The 14,633-nt window shown below is 52.3% G+C and overlaps 6 protein-coding genes across 6 annotated transcripts; 4 read left to right on the top strand and 2 right to left on the bottom strand.

Annotated features, from left to right (window-relative positions):
* Window positions 1-710: 710 nt before the first annotated feature.
* On the top strand, window positions 711-3,017 carry J4E92_009431 (uncharacterized protein; the record flags this gene model as incomplete). The annotated part of the gene is made up of 3 exons (XM_051500779.1): window positions 711-1,573; window positions 1,619-1,977; window positions 2,461-3,017. The coding sequence occupies 3 exons, from the start codon at window positions 711-713 to the stop codon at window positions 3,015-3,017; spliced, it is 1,779 nt and encodes a 592-aa protein (XP_051348930.1).
* A 2,030-nt stretch (window positions 3,018-5,047) lies between these two features.
* J4E92_009430 (uncharacterized protein) lies at window positions 5,048-7,295 on the top strand (the record flags this gene model as incomplete). Its single annotated transcript, XM_051500778.1, has 4 exons — window positions 5,048-5,519; window positions 5,572-5,967; window positions 6,016-7,148; window positions 7,203-7,295. The coding sequence occupies 4 exons, from the start codon at window positions 5,048-5,050 to the stop codon at window positions 7,293-7,295; spliced, it is 2,094 nt and encodes a 697-aa protein (XP_051348929.1).
* Window positions 7,296-7,699: 404 nt separating this feature from the next.
* J4E92_009429 (uncharacterized protein) lies at window positions 7,700-8,779 on the bottom strand (the record flags this gene model as incomplete). The annotated part of the gene is made up of 2 exons (XM_051500777.1): window positions 7,700-8,560; window positions 8,615-8,779. The coding sequence occupies 2 exons, from the start codon at window positions 8,777-8,779 to the stop codon at window positions 7,700-7,702; spliced, it is 1,026 nt and encodes a 341-aa protein (XP_051348928.1).
* Window positions 8,780-9,035: 256 nt separating this feature from the next.
* Window positions 9,036-9,715, top strand: RPS11A (ribosomal 40S subunit protein S11A; the record flags this gene model as incomplete). Its single annotated transcript, XM_051500776.1, has 4 exons — window positions 9,036-9,052; window positions 9,105-9,135; window positions 9,194-9,398; window positions 9,489-9,715. The coding sequence occupies 4 exons, from the start codon at window positions 9,036-9,038 to the stop codon at window positions 9,713-9,715; spliced, it is 480 nt and encodes a 159-aa protein (XP_051348927.1).
* A 423-nt stretch (window positions 9,716-10,138) lies between these two features.
* On the bottom strand, window positions 10,139-10,654 carry J4E92_009427 (uncharacterized protein; the record flags this gene model as incomplete). The annotated part of the gene is made up of 2 exons (XM_051500775.1): window positions 10,139-10,513; window positions 10,592-10,654. 2 exons carry the CDS (start codon window positions 10,652-10,654, stop codon window positions 10,139-10,141), a joined length of 438 nt encoding a protein of 145 aa, XP_051348926.1.
* Window positions 10,655-13,515: 2,861 nt separating this feature from the next.
* On the top strand, window positions 13,516-14,434 carry J4E92_009426 (uncharacterized protein; the record flags this gene model as incomplete). Its single annotated transcript, XM_051500774.1, has 4 exons — window positions 13,516-13,518; window positions 13,677-13,859; window positions 13,909-14,027; window positions 14,086-14,434. The coding sequence occupies 4 exons, from the start codon at window positions 13,516-13,518 to the stop codon at window positions 14,432-14,434; spliced, it is 654 nt and encodes a 217-aa protein (XP_051348925.1).
* Between the last annotated feature and the right edge of the window lie 199 nt (window positions 14,435-14,633).

The following is a 14,633-nucleotide window of genomic DNA, read 5'->3' as shown; positions in this document are numbered from 1 at the left end:
GAATTACCCTGTCCTATGCACCATATCAGACCCGCTATCTAGACGCTCAAGCCAGCGTAATCAGATACGTGAGATTTGAAAACGTAATACATGAATTGAATATCGTCTTCCTGTTTGTCGGCGGTCTATACAATCGGTTGGCCGCCTGGTTTCGAGTAATTGTGGGTGTGCAACAAACAGTGTCTTTACACATCAAGGCGGTCAGCCGCCGGACTCCAAGTGATTGCAGGTGTCCACGGGTGGCATTGTCGCAAACGAAGAGATCTGGTAGGCAGCAGCACAAGCGAAAGACGACATGATGCAGCGCTAGCTCTGACTCACCTAGATATCAAGGTACAGGGCATATAAGAAGGCCGCTTCTCTCTTCCGATAAATTGAACCGTCACTGGCGATTACTTGTGGAAGCACTGTGTGGATCAACAATACCTACTTCGGTAAGTATCGATAGACCTTCACTTTCACAGCCTCGTTCTGATACCTGCGGAATCAGAACAGCTTACTTCGCATCATTCCAAGCTCAGATTGCCAAAGCCCTACACGATACCTAGGTAGGTTGGCAATTCACCGCTCAACGAAGACTGATACACTGCTGACACGCGATCCGACTGAACAGCGAACCTTCAAGACAACCCCAAAAACTACGCCGTAGGTGCGTTCGAGCGCACTTACGTCTGTTTGTTTACCCCCAAGCGGTCGATATCAAATTCAACATGAATACCTACGATGAGGATGCTATCTACAACCCTACCATCAACCGTCAGCTCAAAGGTGTCTCAGTGAGCGGAAGCCAGCTCGCCGCAACGCACGCACGCCATATCTGTGATCATGGTCCAGTACCCAGGAACTATTACGTAGAACGCAAAGCTCTTAAGGACCGTATCGATGTGTTCTATGCGGATCATTCCATCGACGACACCATTGTTGCAATGCCTTGGGGACACAAGACGAACCCGACGGGTAGCTACAACCATCCACTCTCTCCCGCCGGTCTGAAAGAGAATCCGAACCCCAACATCTTCAAGGAGTTTACCGACACCCGTCCGAGTGTCCCTGGATTCTTTCAGCCACCCTGCTCGTACGTGCCTGGCGATTTCGAGTGGAAGCACCACGAGAATTGGCACGCGGCATTGGCGGATGCCGCAACGGCCAAAGGAGTGTCCGTTTCCGAGACTACTGTTGCGGATTTGCATGATCAAATATTGAAGAACGCCAAGTACAATCTCCAGGAATCCCATACTCTCTATCACCCAGCCGATCGAGATACCGCTATCTTCAAGGACGAGCCTGCCGCTTCTTTGGTCGCCAGCCAGTTGGGAAGCGAATTCAGCCTGATCATCGTGTGCCCATACGTTCGAGCGGACGGTGTTGACTGGAATCGATTCTGGGACACACGAAATCGGCCTCCCATCATCACGAGATGGTCAACAGGAGAGCAGGGAGTGCATGAGCCTTTGATCTTGGGATGTCTCCCCAAGGAACACATTGCAGGCACGAGGGAATGGTACCACAAGGATGCTTATTGGTTCGCTCTAGAACCCAAGCCCAACACAGCATTCTCTAATGCATGGGACTCGTAAGTGATCCAACTTCAGTACCAACACGTTACTAACTCTATCAGTTATCGTCAAGAGGAGAGTCTTACAAAACTCCAAATGAGTTTTGGGTATCCCGAATCCAGCAACGTGAACATGTTTGTATGGTGCCTTGTTTCCCTCCACCGTAGGATAGCCCTCGGTCTCAACATACCCGACTCGCACCTCGGCTCGTGGATCTGGCAATATGGGAAGCATATCCACGCATGCGGCATGCCACACACGCCAGCTCCCTTCAATGGCGACCCAAATCTGAACTACGGCGGTCGCGCGATCACGTATCGTGAGCTTACTGCATGGATCATGAACCCGAAGTTCAGTACTGTCAGCAAGGAGTATGCCCAGCGTTGGGACCTAGCCATTGAGGCTTTGATTGATCACAACCGTCACAGGAGCGACTTCCATTGGGCTGCGTTCCGTGCGAAGTTACTAGCTGCCAAGACACCTTTTTGGTGAGAGTTTGGTGATGCGGTGAACAGATGGATTATGACGTCAATCCAGAGATCATCAGTCGGTTTATCCAGATGACACAATTTGGAAGAGTGTGCGGCCACAAAGACGAGGGTTTCTATCCAGATATCCATGCGACAATGTTTGGCTGGCTCCTGTCATTTTACATATGGATTTGTTCTGCTTTTTTTGTTTTTGTGTTTTGATCTGACCTGCGCTATTGATTTCTTATTCAATAGGTAATCATACGACGGCGTTGGAGGGTATATGAGCAATGTATTTGCTCATAGATAGGGATTGGGAAGCAAGAGAGGAAGGCTGCCCCCATCTATACATGGAGCTCGGCGGCAGACATGGACTCTGTATCTAGCGTGCTTATGAATTGAAACCTGGTTTTGCATCTTTACTCCTCATGAAGGCTTTCGTGTCATTGCTCTGACGCGCTGTGCGAACCGAAAGGCCGGCTACGCTTGCTGCTTCTGGCTCATTATCATGGGCATCTTCGCCAAGTTTGCGGCGGCCCTTGTTGCCATTCCCTCAGCAGTTCTCGGTGGAATGACAACCTTCCTCTTCAGCGCCGTCGCTGTTAGCGGTATCAGAATCATCAGCACGATGTCTTTCACTCGCCGCAACCGATTTATCCTCACTGCAGGATTCACCCTGGGCTTTGGCGCTACCATGGTCCCAGACTGGTTTGATCACGTCTTCACTTACGATGGACCGAACCACGCACTTCAGGGCTTCTACAACGCTATCATCCTAATCCTCGAGACAGGTTTCGCTGTTGTTGCTTTCATCAACGTTGTACTTAACCTTGTCCTACCAGAGGAGATTGAGGACGAAGAGACACCGGAGTTGACTGCGAATGAAGTCGACGAGCCAGCGGACAAGGAAGAGTGGGCCAGGGTCAAGAAGGGAGCCACTGATGTTGAGGGACGACCAAGTTCGGATATTGAGCCTAGCAAGGCTGCTTGAGCGCAGTTTGATGCATGGTTTTGAGTTTTACGAAAAGCGAATTTCACACTGGATGAATGTCTCGGCGTTATAGTCTTCTTATATTTTACATTACGAAGTCATTTCTTCCTTCTCACCAATTGCCACCCTCGTGCTGCAGCCCAAGATGGTAGTAGTCATCTTACGACACCGATATGCACCACAAAACCACTGCCCTCTCTCAATCCCTCACCCAGCATCCTATCAGGCACCTGCCAGACGTGAAAATACCGATGGAAACTTTTCAACCAAGTTTCAAAGACCTCGGGACTGCGCAGCTGCTGCGCAATAAGACAAAGTGTTGGTTCGTCCTTGTCATCCTTCAACCTACATATTGCAGCACATGTCGTATTGAGCGGCTCAATCAAAGCTTCGTTATAAACGCAATCGCACGATACGATCATGTCCACGGGGTTGAGACGAGAAGTTGCATCTGTCTCCCAATCTAATTGCAGTGTTGTGATGCGATCGCCACTATTTCCTCCTTCTCCCTTCAGCTGACCTTGCTGTTTCTTAATTCCCTTCCCACTCTTTCTTTTTGTCGGTATGACGGTGTCAAGGTTCTCGGCGATATTCTGCCGTAGTATCTTGAGCACATAGTCCTGGTCAGTGGCTGTGTAGCTTGCGACTAGGGGACCTAAGCAGAGTGCGACGATACCGGATACGCCTGCGCCGAGCTCGAGGATGCTGGAGCTGGGTGTGAGAAGGGAGGATGTGAAGAGGAAATTTGTGGGGGAGGCGATCCATGTTGCGAACAACGGGGTGACTTTCCACACTACTGTTTAGGCGTTAGTTGGCGGGAGCGGAGCGGAGTATGGCATGTAGAGCGTGATAGTGCTCATTGCAATGAATTTGGTCCGCTATCTACTAGTCCTGTATGGTCAACCCAGGCCACTATAGCTGAGATGCTATTGTAGGAGCCCGCATGAGAGGTCAAATTCAACTGAAATGGGGAACGTAGGGGGCAACGCGCGACCCCGGAGAAAATTATGGCAAACACAGAGCTACTTACCGGCACCGGTCGTCCCTTCTTTACGACTGGAAGTCAGCAGACCTCTTGAGTGGTGAATGACCAGATCATGGCCCGCCACGCTGAGATCTAGAGTTGCCGCCGGCTCATCGATGAAACCAAGAGACTGAGAAGGAATATCTTGCGAAAAGACAACGAAGGCTTCTGCGTGATTTGATGAGTAACCTATCGATGATGACTTGTTTGCAGTCTTGCGACATGTTCCACATTGGGCGTACGTGAGAGCGAATCGCAACGACACAGCAATATGTTGAGCCGAGGACCAGCATAAGGGTGTGATTCGATGAGTACATTTGTGTACTCCAGGGCGTTTTACACACCTTCTTCAGGGTCCAGGATGGGCCCCGTTGCCAGAATCTCTGTGAGACTCCGCATCTTGGCAACGCTCAGGCGACAGCGGCCTGCGATTATCCGCTCGATCCTTGCACCTGCGTTAAGGTTGGCAACGGAGCGAAAGCGTCAAAAGGAGACAGCTGCGCGTCTTGGAAGAGTCTCCGGATTCCTTGGCCAGCTGCAGGCCGACTCCACTGCGTCTCACGACGACGTGAGGTCGAGCAGGTTTCCAACGCGAAGAATACGTCGACAGGACACGACGGCGGGAGGCTGAGACGACCTGGCAGACCTTGCGATGTGTGCTGCGCTGTCGATCTTCAGTCGCATCTCGTTCGACAGAAAAGAAGTGGAGCAGCGGCTGGCCCCAGGTGCCCAGAGCTTGCGGTGGCTGAGTGAGGTCATCAAGAAGCTCGGCCACCCCAGCCAGGTCGTCGATTTAGCGACCGGGAAAGCATAACAAGCGCATAAGCTCCCAACACACCAACCTCATCACATCCGCCGTTCCCCGCTGGCGACGACACACTCTCCATATACCCTCTCGCTGCTTTTTGCACTTTTTGTGATACCCTTTGCCCTATATCCCTACACATACCCACCCCCATCACACACGGTCGTCACTCTGGACAGCGCCCACCCCAGAGCCGCCAAGATGCCGCAAGACCTCAAGAAGCTGATGCCCCAGGCCAAGAACCACCGGGCGGGGCCCTACACGTGCGAAGCTGCGAATGCAGAGAAGATCGAGGGCGAGACGGTGCCGCGTCGTAACCTGGCCGCGAAAGACGGTCTGGTACTGAAGCCCCACGACAACGTAGAGACATTGTACGACGTGCTGCGACACGCAGCCGCCAAGTACGGCAATGCAAAGGCAGTCGGTGCGCGTCGCATCGTCAACATACATGAGGAGACCAAGAAGGTCAAGAAGATGGTCGATGGCAAGGAGCAGGAAGTCGACAAGAAGTGGCAGTACTTCGAGCTCAGCCCGTACAAGTACAAGAGCTTCGTCGAGTTTGAGAAGATGGCGCTCGCAGTAGGCTCGGGTCTGAAGTCGCTGGGCTTCAACCCGCAAGACAGGCTGCACCTGTTCGCCGCCACGAGCATGCAATGGCTGGCGTCCGCACACGGTAAGCAGCCGCGTGTATCTATACAGGAACCAATAACTCATCATGCTTGCAGGTGCTATCTCCCAATCCATGGCCATTGTTACCGCATACGACACGCTCGGAGAAGAGGGTCTCAGGCATTCTATGCTTCAGACCAACGCAAAGGTCATGTTCACCGACCCTGAGCTGCTACCCAAGCTCGTCAACCCAATGAAGGAGGCCAAGGACGTCCAGGTCGTCGTATACTGCACCAAGAACGACCCCAAGCAGAAGGACATCGATACCCTTACCCAGGCGCACCCGCACTTGAAGGTTATGAGCTTCGACGAGCTGGTCAAGTTGGGCGAGGAGAGCCCTGCGGAGCCTATCCCGCCCAAGGCCGACGATCTGGCCTGCATCATGTACACGTCTGGATCTACAGGCACCCCCAAGGGAGTCATGATCAAGCACCGCAACGTCATCGCTGCTAGTAAGTCTCCTGCTGCGAACATCTAAACGGAGTACTGACCTCTTTCAGTTGCTGGTGTCGATGTTATTGTAGGCAAGTACCTCGGACCGGGTGACGTTCTCATCACCTACCTCCCCGCCGCGCATATCCTCGAGTTCGTATTCGAGAACGCCGTGCTCTACTGGGGTGGTACCATGGGCTACGGAACCATCAGGACGCTCTCGGACCAGTCCGTGCGCAACTGCGCTGGTGATATCCGTGAGCTGAAGCCAACGGTCATGGTCGGTGTACCGCAGGTGTGGGAGACCATCAAGAAGGGCATCGTCAACAAGGTTGAGGCGGGAGGCGCTGTTAAGAGCAACATGTTCTGGGGAGCGTTCGCCGCCAAGGGCTTCCTCCTTGGTTCTGGCCTGCCAGGTAGTGGTATTCTCGATGCCATTGTCTTCAACAAGGTCAAGGAAGCCACCGGAGGTAGACTTCGAATCTGCTTGAACGGTGGTGGACCCATCTCAAAGGAGACGCAGCGCTTCATCTCCATTGCCATTACACCCATGATCAGCGGATACGGTCTGACCGAAACCTGCGCCATGGGTGCGCTTATGGACCCCTTGGCCTGGAACGAGCACGCCCTCGGTGAGATGCCTGCTTCAATCGAGATGAAGCTTGTCGACTTTGCGGATGCTGGCTACTTCTCCACCAACAACCCGCCTCAGGGAGAAATCTGGATCCGTGGCGGTGGTGTCGTAGACGGTTACCTGGACATGCCCGAGGAGACCAAGGAGGCCTTCACCGACGACGGATGGTTCAAGACTGGTGACGTTGGAGAGTTCAACGCCAACGGTGAAGTCCGCATCATTGACCGCAAGAAGAACTTGGTTAAGACACTTGCTGGAGAGTATATTGCGCTCGAGAAGCTCGAGTCTGTCTACCGCTCCGCACCCATTGTCGCAAACATCTGCGTCTACGCTGCAGAAGATCGCCAGAAGCCTGTCGCGATCATCGTGCCCACCGAACCGCAACTGAAGAAGATTGCCGCCGCAGAGGGTGTCCAGGGTGACCACCTCGAGGAACTTGTTCACGACAAGAAGATCAATTCTGCAGTGCTCAAGCAATTGCAGCAGGCTGGCCAAAAGGGTGGTCTGGCTGGATTCGAGATGATTGAGGGTGTTGTGCTAGCAGACGAGGAGTGGACACCACAGAACGTAAGTACCTATGTAACATGGAAGAAAGTCTACAGAGTGCTGACATTACAACAGGGCCTCACCACTGCCGCACAGAAGCTCAACCGCAAGGGTATCTTGAAGCAGTACCAGAAGGAAGTTGACCAGGCCTACGGCAAGTCGTCTTAAAGACGTGTTGTCAGAAGCTAAAAGTTGAAGGACATTTCACGTGATCCTTGAACAACATGCTTGGCATCGTTGCAAATTTCCTATGACTATATGAATTGAGTTGGCGGAATATCCTCTTCCTTAGTATGGAGAAAGCTATGTAGTTATATCCTTGTTGCTATAGCACGGCGCAGGGGTCCTAGTTAAATGCTTATTCTGTGTGAATCTTGATCCCAGAAATTTGTCTCTTTACATATTGATAGATCGCGAAAAAGGTATTCCCTTGCGCATTTAGACATTACATCGACGTGCAGTGGTGCTCGACGAAAGCACCCACTCCCATGCTGCTCCGCAGCGTCTCACATGGTTGAGATACGAGTTGACTGGTTATGTGGTTGAGAAGACAGGTCCACCAAGCGGATAGCTTACTGCTTCTTAGCGTCCCTCTCAGCCTTTCGCAGGGCACGCTTCCGGATGCTCTCGTGCATGCCCCTGTTCACCTTGACAACAGTATCCGAGCGCTCACCCAAGAAGCGCGAAAGGAACCAGTGCATGAGTCCGTGGCTCCAGTACGGTGTGCTCGTGAAAGCTACGCCTTGTGCACCTCCACTCCTTCCAATCTTGCTTAGTGTAGCGTTTACGAATTGCTTGGGGTTCGGAACGAGTGCAGACGTCTTGCGGATCTTGGACATGGCCGTGGTGACGAGGTGAGACTGGACACATTGGACGTATACGCCGTGGGGCTCGAGTTCGGAAGCCAGCGCGGTGGACCATTGTTGTAGGAAAGCCTTGCTGCCGGAGTAGGTCGCAAGGAGAGGTGTAGGGAAGAAGCCGCCAAAGGAGGCCATGGTGAGGACGAGTCCACGCTTGCGAGACACCATCCCGGGGGTGACGAGCTGTGTGACACGGAGAGTAGCCATGCAGTTGATCATGATGATGTCGTTCATCTCCTGCTTGGGTGTCTCGACGAATGGTACTGGAATGCTGTGGCTCAAGCCAACATTGTTGACTAGTATGCTGACGTCGAGACCGTCAATGAGCTTCTTCATATTGTTGTAGTCGGCATCTTTGTTCTGCGCAAAGTCCATAGCCAGCGTCTTGACGGCGATCTTAGGGCCATACTTGGACGTGATGTCGGCGGAGAGGGAGTCGAGCTTCGATTGCGTACGCGAAACGAGGATGAGGTTGTAACCCTTGGCCGCGAGGGAGAGGGCGAACTCCTTGCCAATGCCGTCAGAGGCACCAGTTATGAGGGCCCAGGTGCCGCGGGGTCCGAATGTGCTGAGCTGGTGGGGGTTAGAGATATCCGGGAGGAGTCAAGAATGCTTGGAGGGGCATACAGATTTACCTGGCAGCACAAACAAGCTGAGAAGAACTCGAATAGTGCTAATGACAGGTGCTGCGAAAGATGCAACGCCTACGAGCAGGAAGCCATAGACAGCAGCCTGCACGAACGAGTTGCTTGCGTCGATGTGAACACCGAACGGCTCGAGTATGCCTGCCATGGAGAGCAAATATGGGAGCGGCCAGAGATTGGGTTGGTAAAGCTAAGGAGCAGTTGCAAGCGGATGCAGCATTGAAGTTCGCATACTCCGTTAGCCCTCGCGACAATCTCGCGGCTTCGCTCTGGGCCCTGCCGAGGCTGGCCACTAGGGTCGCGCTAGTCCTCGGCACCGGAGGAACCTTTCTCCACACAAGCGATCGAATATTGCGATCCTAGAGCAACACCGAAAGCTCGACAATACCACCCGACCCGCAACCATGGCGACCGAACTCACGTACGTTGTGCGATACTGCGAATACTCTCGACAAATACTGATTGCGAAATAGTGTCCAGTCGGAGCGCGCTTTCCAGAAGCAGGTACTACACGCCCATTTCGCGAGCCCCCAGCACGTCCGATACTAATGCGATGCGATAGCCTCACATCTTCCTCAACCACAAGGTCGGCGGACCCCGCAAGAACACCCGCGCCAGGAGATGGTACAAGGACGTTGGTCTGGGCTTCCGTACGCCCAAGACCGCCATTGAGGGTACCTACATCGACAAGAAGTGCCCATTCACCGGCATGGTCTCCATCCGTGGCCGTATCCTTACCGGAACTGTCATGTCTACCAAGATGCACCGTACGTGTTAGCCCAATTCTCGGAGCGCGCACACCAGGCCGCAACAGGAATATCAGAAAGAAACGGGCAACAAGAACTAACAGAATGTAGGCACCTTGATTATCCGCCGTGAATACCTTCACTTCATCCCCAAGTACTCCCGTTACGAGAAGCGCCACAAGAACCTCGCCGCACACGTCTCCCCCGCTTTCCGTGTCGAGCCCGGTGACCAGGTCGTCGTTGGCCAGTGCAGGCCCCTCTCCAAGACCGTCCGCTTCAACGTCCTCCGTGTCCTCCCCCGAAAGGGAAAGGCTGCTAAGCAGTTCAACAAGTTCTAAGTGCATAGACAAGGGATGGTGTAACGGTTCATGATCAGCAACGGAAAGAAACTTGGTTGAGGCGGAGTGTGACGGCTTTCGATATAGTCGTCAAAATTCGGCATCAAGGATTGAGGTATCGGAGTCCCATGGGCCATGTATGTTTCTTCAGCTACGATCAATGAAAGTCCTCGAGTGGTCAAACAAGCCCCGAGGCGGGTCAAAAGTCCATTGCTGTTCATGCTGCAGCGTGATGGACCTTGGTACATGTGTTTGCATTGGGAGCCCTGGCGATTAGTGTCTGCATAACATCACGTCTTCCTGTACTATGACATGTCCCTGGTTCAAGGTGTGAGAAGAGACACCGAATGAACGCGTCTTTGTACACATTAACATTACATCACTACCTCCATTTCGATACCCAATACTCCCCAGCCCCCCACGCTAGGCCTTGACGTAGAAATCCCACTGCATCCACATCCAGATCAAACTTGAAGTTGCGACTATCACCGGTCCAGCCAATGGTTTGCCCCATCTTGTAGTTCCATACACAAACCATTCACTCATGAAGTGTCCCCAGGCTATAGCATAAGTCCACAAAGCCAATTGATAGAAGCTCGGATTGTTGATGTTGTATGCGGCGTAAAGTCGAACCATGCCCGTCAAGAAAGTCCATGTTCCGAATGTGCGCGATGAGAGAGCGGTTACGTGTTTCGGCGTGGTAGGGGGCGGATCAATTGCTGTAGGGTTGTAGACGCGCGAAGTGAAGGAGAGCGTGGCGTAGCATTGCAGGCTGTTGCCAACAGAGACTATGGCGACCTGTAAGAATTGTTAGTTTGTGTTACGATGAGAGACTGCATGGAAATGACAATCGCAAGCGCGGAGAACAGGACATACAAATAGAAGCCATTTGGGCAGTAAGCCTTCCGCTTGAGGAAGATAGGATTGTAGCGCGTCCATAATGGCGAGCAATTGGTTGCTTGGTCAGTGAGTAGAGTCGTCGACGCGTGCGCACGTCGAGTGTTGTATTTGGCAAATGTTCGGCCTTCTGTAGAACCAGCGGCATCTAAGGGTCTTGGCCTGTGCTCGTGGCGGAGGTATGCCTGGCATCATACCTCTGCCCATGGCATAGACCTATTACAACAGCATAACAGGAAACGCAGCTTATACCTTTAGCGTCTGATTATAACTGACATTTTTGGTGCAAGGGCGATGATCGTAGACGTGATGATGAGGTGGTTGTTCCTAAGAGGCTAACCAAAGGTGTACGACGTGCCTCCCATGTTAGGTCAGCTGTGTGACAGTAGCTGAATACAATGAGGTCACCAGAAGCAGTAACGACGCGAGATAAGACCATGCACTGCAAAGTCATTCAACTTTCTCTCCAAAAGACAAGGGTGCCCGACACCAGATGGCACTGAGTGAGATATGTTATCGATAAGGCGCCTTGAGAAAATGGCGCTGTTGATCATTCAACATGTTTCATCTCAGACCACAATGTCTATTGTCAATGACTACATTTCTCATGCATGTTCAACTTGCTGCAGCTGACCATGCGCATCTCGTTACAAAGCGGTCCGAACGACAATGACGTTGAAGATGACGCGAGCCACCCTCTTGCTGGAGCCGCTGACAGGGACGAAGAGGCCCATCTGTTGACAAGAGAAGAGATGGACTTCGAAGACAACGCGTTGCCTGCGCGTAGTGGCCGACGTACTTTCCTTCGCTTCTTGCGCGGTCCGGAGCCACCTCGCATCCAGTCCATTCAGCCAGTCTTCCCAGCCATCCAAGCGTATCCGGCCCAATGGACGGAAGCACACGGGTTCAATAAACCCATCTGGCTCTTTGCTGTGCTACTGCTATGGCTTGTTATATTTGTGTGGTTTCTCACTGCACAACTACCGCTTCGCGATGGGGATGGCAATAGCGTGATCAACCTCGATTGCGTAGACACGCTCTGGAAACGAAAGAACGAATGCGGAATCGATGGGATCGATTGCCGCCCTTTCAGCAACCATTCATTCGCCTTCCGGTGTCCAGCGAAGTGCGGCGACGTGCAGATCTTGAATCCGCACATTGTTGGACCTCTCGAAGTAAACTACCGACCGCTTGTCATCGGTACGGGATTTTACCGTGGAGACAGTTTCATCTGCGGATCCGCGATCCATGCTGGCATTGTGGATGGCCGGAAAGGTGGTAAGGAACTGCCCGTACGAACTGTGTGTAAGACATATACTGACATGTTATCTTCATTCTTGTAGGCTCTGGCCGGATTACTCTCGTTGGTGAGCATGACAGTTTCGCCAGTACTAAGCGACACGGCATCGAATCCTTGCCTTTCGATTCGTACTTCCCGCTTGCCTTTTCCGTAGGCTATGACGATAGCTTCCACTCCGCTTCCGACCCTCGGTCAGCCTTGCTTCCTGTTTCACTCCTCGTCACTGCTGCGCTTGCTATCTCCACCACGTCACCCAAGATCTTCTTTGCGATCTTCAGCCTTATTTTTGCCCACGTGAGCTTTGTTTCCGACCCACCGTCAGCGTCTTCCCGAAACACTACTGTTCTTCCGGATCATCTGTCCATGTTCGCGAAGCGACTTTTACCGGCAATGTTCGTGGCCGTTGTCATATACTCCACTACCGTGAAGAGGTCATTACTTGGGATGACTGCTCATTTTGAGAAAGCACTTTTCTGGCTTTCCAGTTTCTGGATTGGCGCACTTTCAAATTATACTTTTGATTGGATACCGATATCTCGACTTACCTCGCACGATCTGGAACAACAACCCGGGGCAAAGCTAGCCTTGGCAATCATCGTTCTGGTGCTGGTGGTCATCATTGTAGGGCAAGTATATTTCTTCTGGCTCGAAGGCCGCCTGCTCCGCTACCTCGGCTTGTATGGACTTTTCATTCTTGGAATCATTGTCTGCTTGACTATCCCAGGCGTAAATCTAAGGATCCACCACTACATCCTCGCGATATTGTTGCTGCCGGGCACGAGTTTGCAAACACGACCGTCTTTACTGTACCAAGGCATTCTGTTGGGTCTTTTCGTCAATGGAATAGCGCGCTGGGACTTTGACTCTGTCTTGCAGACTTCTGCTGCACTTCGCGCTGATGCGAAGTTCAACTCCGTGGTTCCCAAGATAGCGGACGCCACCGTCAATTTTGGTACCGAGGCGCTGGTCGCGACATTTCGGTATGAAGCACACCCGGTCGGAATTGACGGCATAAGTGTCTTAGTAAATGATGTTGAGCGGGACCGCGCGTTCTACGATGATGGGCTAGGTGGAGCTTCTTTTGAGTGGCGCAGGCCACTTGATAGTGGAATCAACGAGTACTTCCGGTGGGCTTATGTAAGAGATGGGAGAACTTTGGATTATACCAGGCCAGGTACATTATCTGGCAACGGCACGTGGATTCCTGGAGAGCCGGTGGAGAAGATATGAGTGCAGCTGGCTGCACGGTTGCAATTATAAGGATACATCGCGTCTAGGCTCATGTGCCTGGGGTGTGGTGGAGGCCCACGAGGTTCGTTGATTGGAGAATATAAGCTTTTACGATCACAAGAACATGTCAGGGTCTGGTCGTTGTTATCGTTCACATCCGAAGACCTGTCATTTGCTGTAGGCGACACCGGACCATGGTATCAGTTCTAAATACCCCACACTCTTCGTCACGAAGCCCGCATCACTATTAGCTTCAACCGCAAGACAGATACGGTCTGAGGCTTCTCCGTAGCCCATATCTCTTCATCCCACCCTTTTCTCTTCCGGCTCATACTCACTCATTCATTCCTTCCAACCCTCACCACCATTCAAGATGGTAAGTCACAATTGTCCAGTTCTGTAGACATGCCGCATATCTTCCGTTCAAATCAGAGTTTCAACACTCCTGGACAAGCCGCAATACAGGATCTGTATCCAAGCAGCGATTTCGGGGCTACATGCGTAATTCCATGAGCTATACTGACCATGCCACAGCACTATACACTCATCGCTTCGACGGCTGCACTTTCTGCACTGGTTCCGCGCCAGATGCGAAACTGCCCCGCTATACCTACATGCCCTCGCTGGAACGGTTGCGTATCTACGTCCACCAACGGTGCTGTATTCCAGCTCACCTGTGCGACCGACTACAACGGCCCCATCATCGACTCCGCCCAGGTACGTTAGAATCCCGAGGAAGACTAGAATACTATTCACACCTTTGAAGGCCGATGTATTCGTCGACTGCGCAGATGCTTGCTCTCGACACAAGGATTGCGTCGCATTCAACATGAAGGGAAGTTTCTGCTACCTTCTGGGCAACCCCAAGGGTACTGCCCGGCCAGCGTAAGTTTGTCTCTAAGGCGTTCATCTATTTCCAACAACTTTCCAACTCATCCTGCAGAACCAACGTGTCCACCGGCAATCAGCTCAAGGGCCCGACCATCGCAGAGCCCGCGCCTGGCTCCTCGACATGCACCGACGTCATCGACTGCCCTACCGATGACAAGTGCAGGTACACCACTGCGAACCAGAAGCCGTTCATTGCACAGTGCAACTGGGACTACTATGGTGGCGACATTGCCTACAAGTCAACCGAGTCCATGACCAAGTGTGTGGACGTGTGTTCTGTTACAACAGGATGCGTTGCCGTTACTTGGTTTGATCAGAACTGCTACCTCAAGAACAACAACACCAACATGATCTACAACAACAATGTTGATAGTAAGCCATTTGTGCAATTGCGAGTTTGATCTCCGGGCTAACGCATGTTTAGGTGTTCATCTTGAAAACTAGACTTCTCATATCTGAGACAAGCTGGATGCCGTCAACGTTGCACATCATCACTGGATCGGTCACCACCATGCCGTGTTGTTGGAGCGGGCGTGTATGGAGTTTTTCAGGCCAGAGTGTTGCATGAAATGCCGCATACCGGCCCGTAGTCTGCTGCTC

Source organism: Alternaria infectoria (assembly GCF_024043175.1).
Source record: "Alternaria infectoria strain BMP 0036 chromosome Unknown scaffold_24, whole genome shotgun sequence".
NCBI lineage: Eukaryota > Fungi > Ascomycota > Dothideomycetes > Pleosporales > Pleosporaceae > Alternaria > Alternaria infectoria.
The sequence above is the reverse complement of the archived record's forward strand: the minus strand, read 5'-3'. Positions and strand labels throughout refer to the sequence as shown.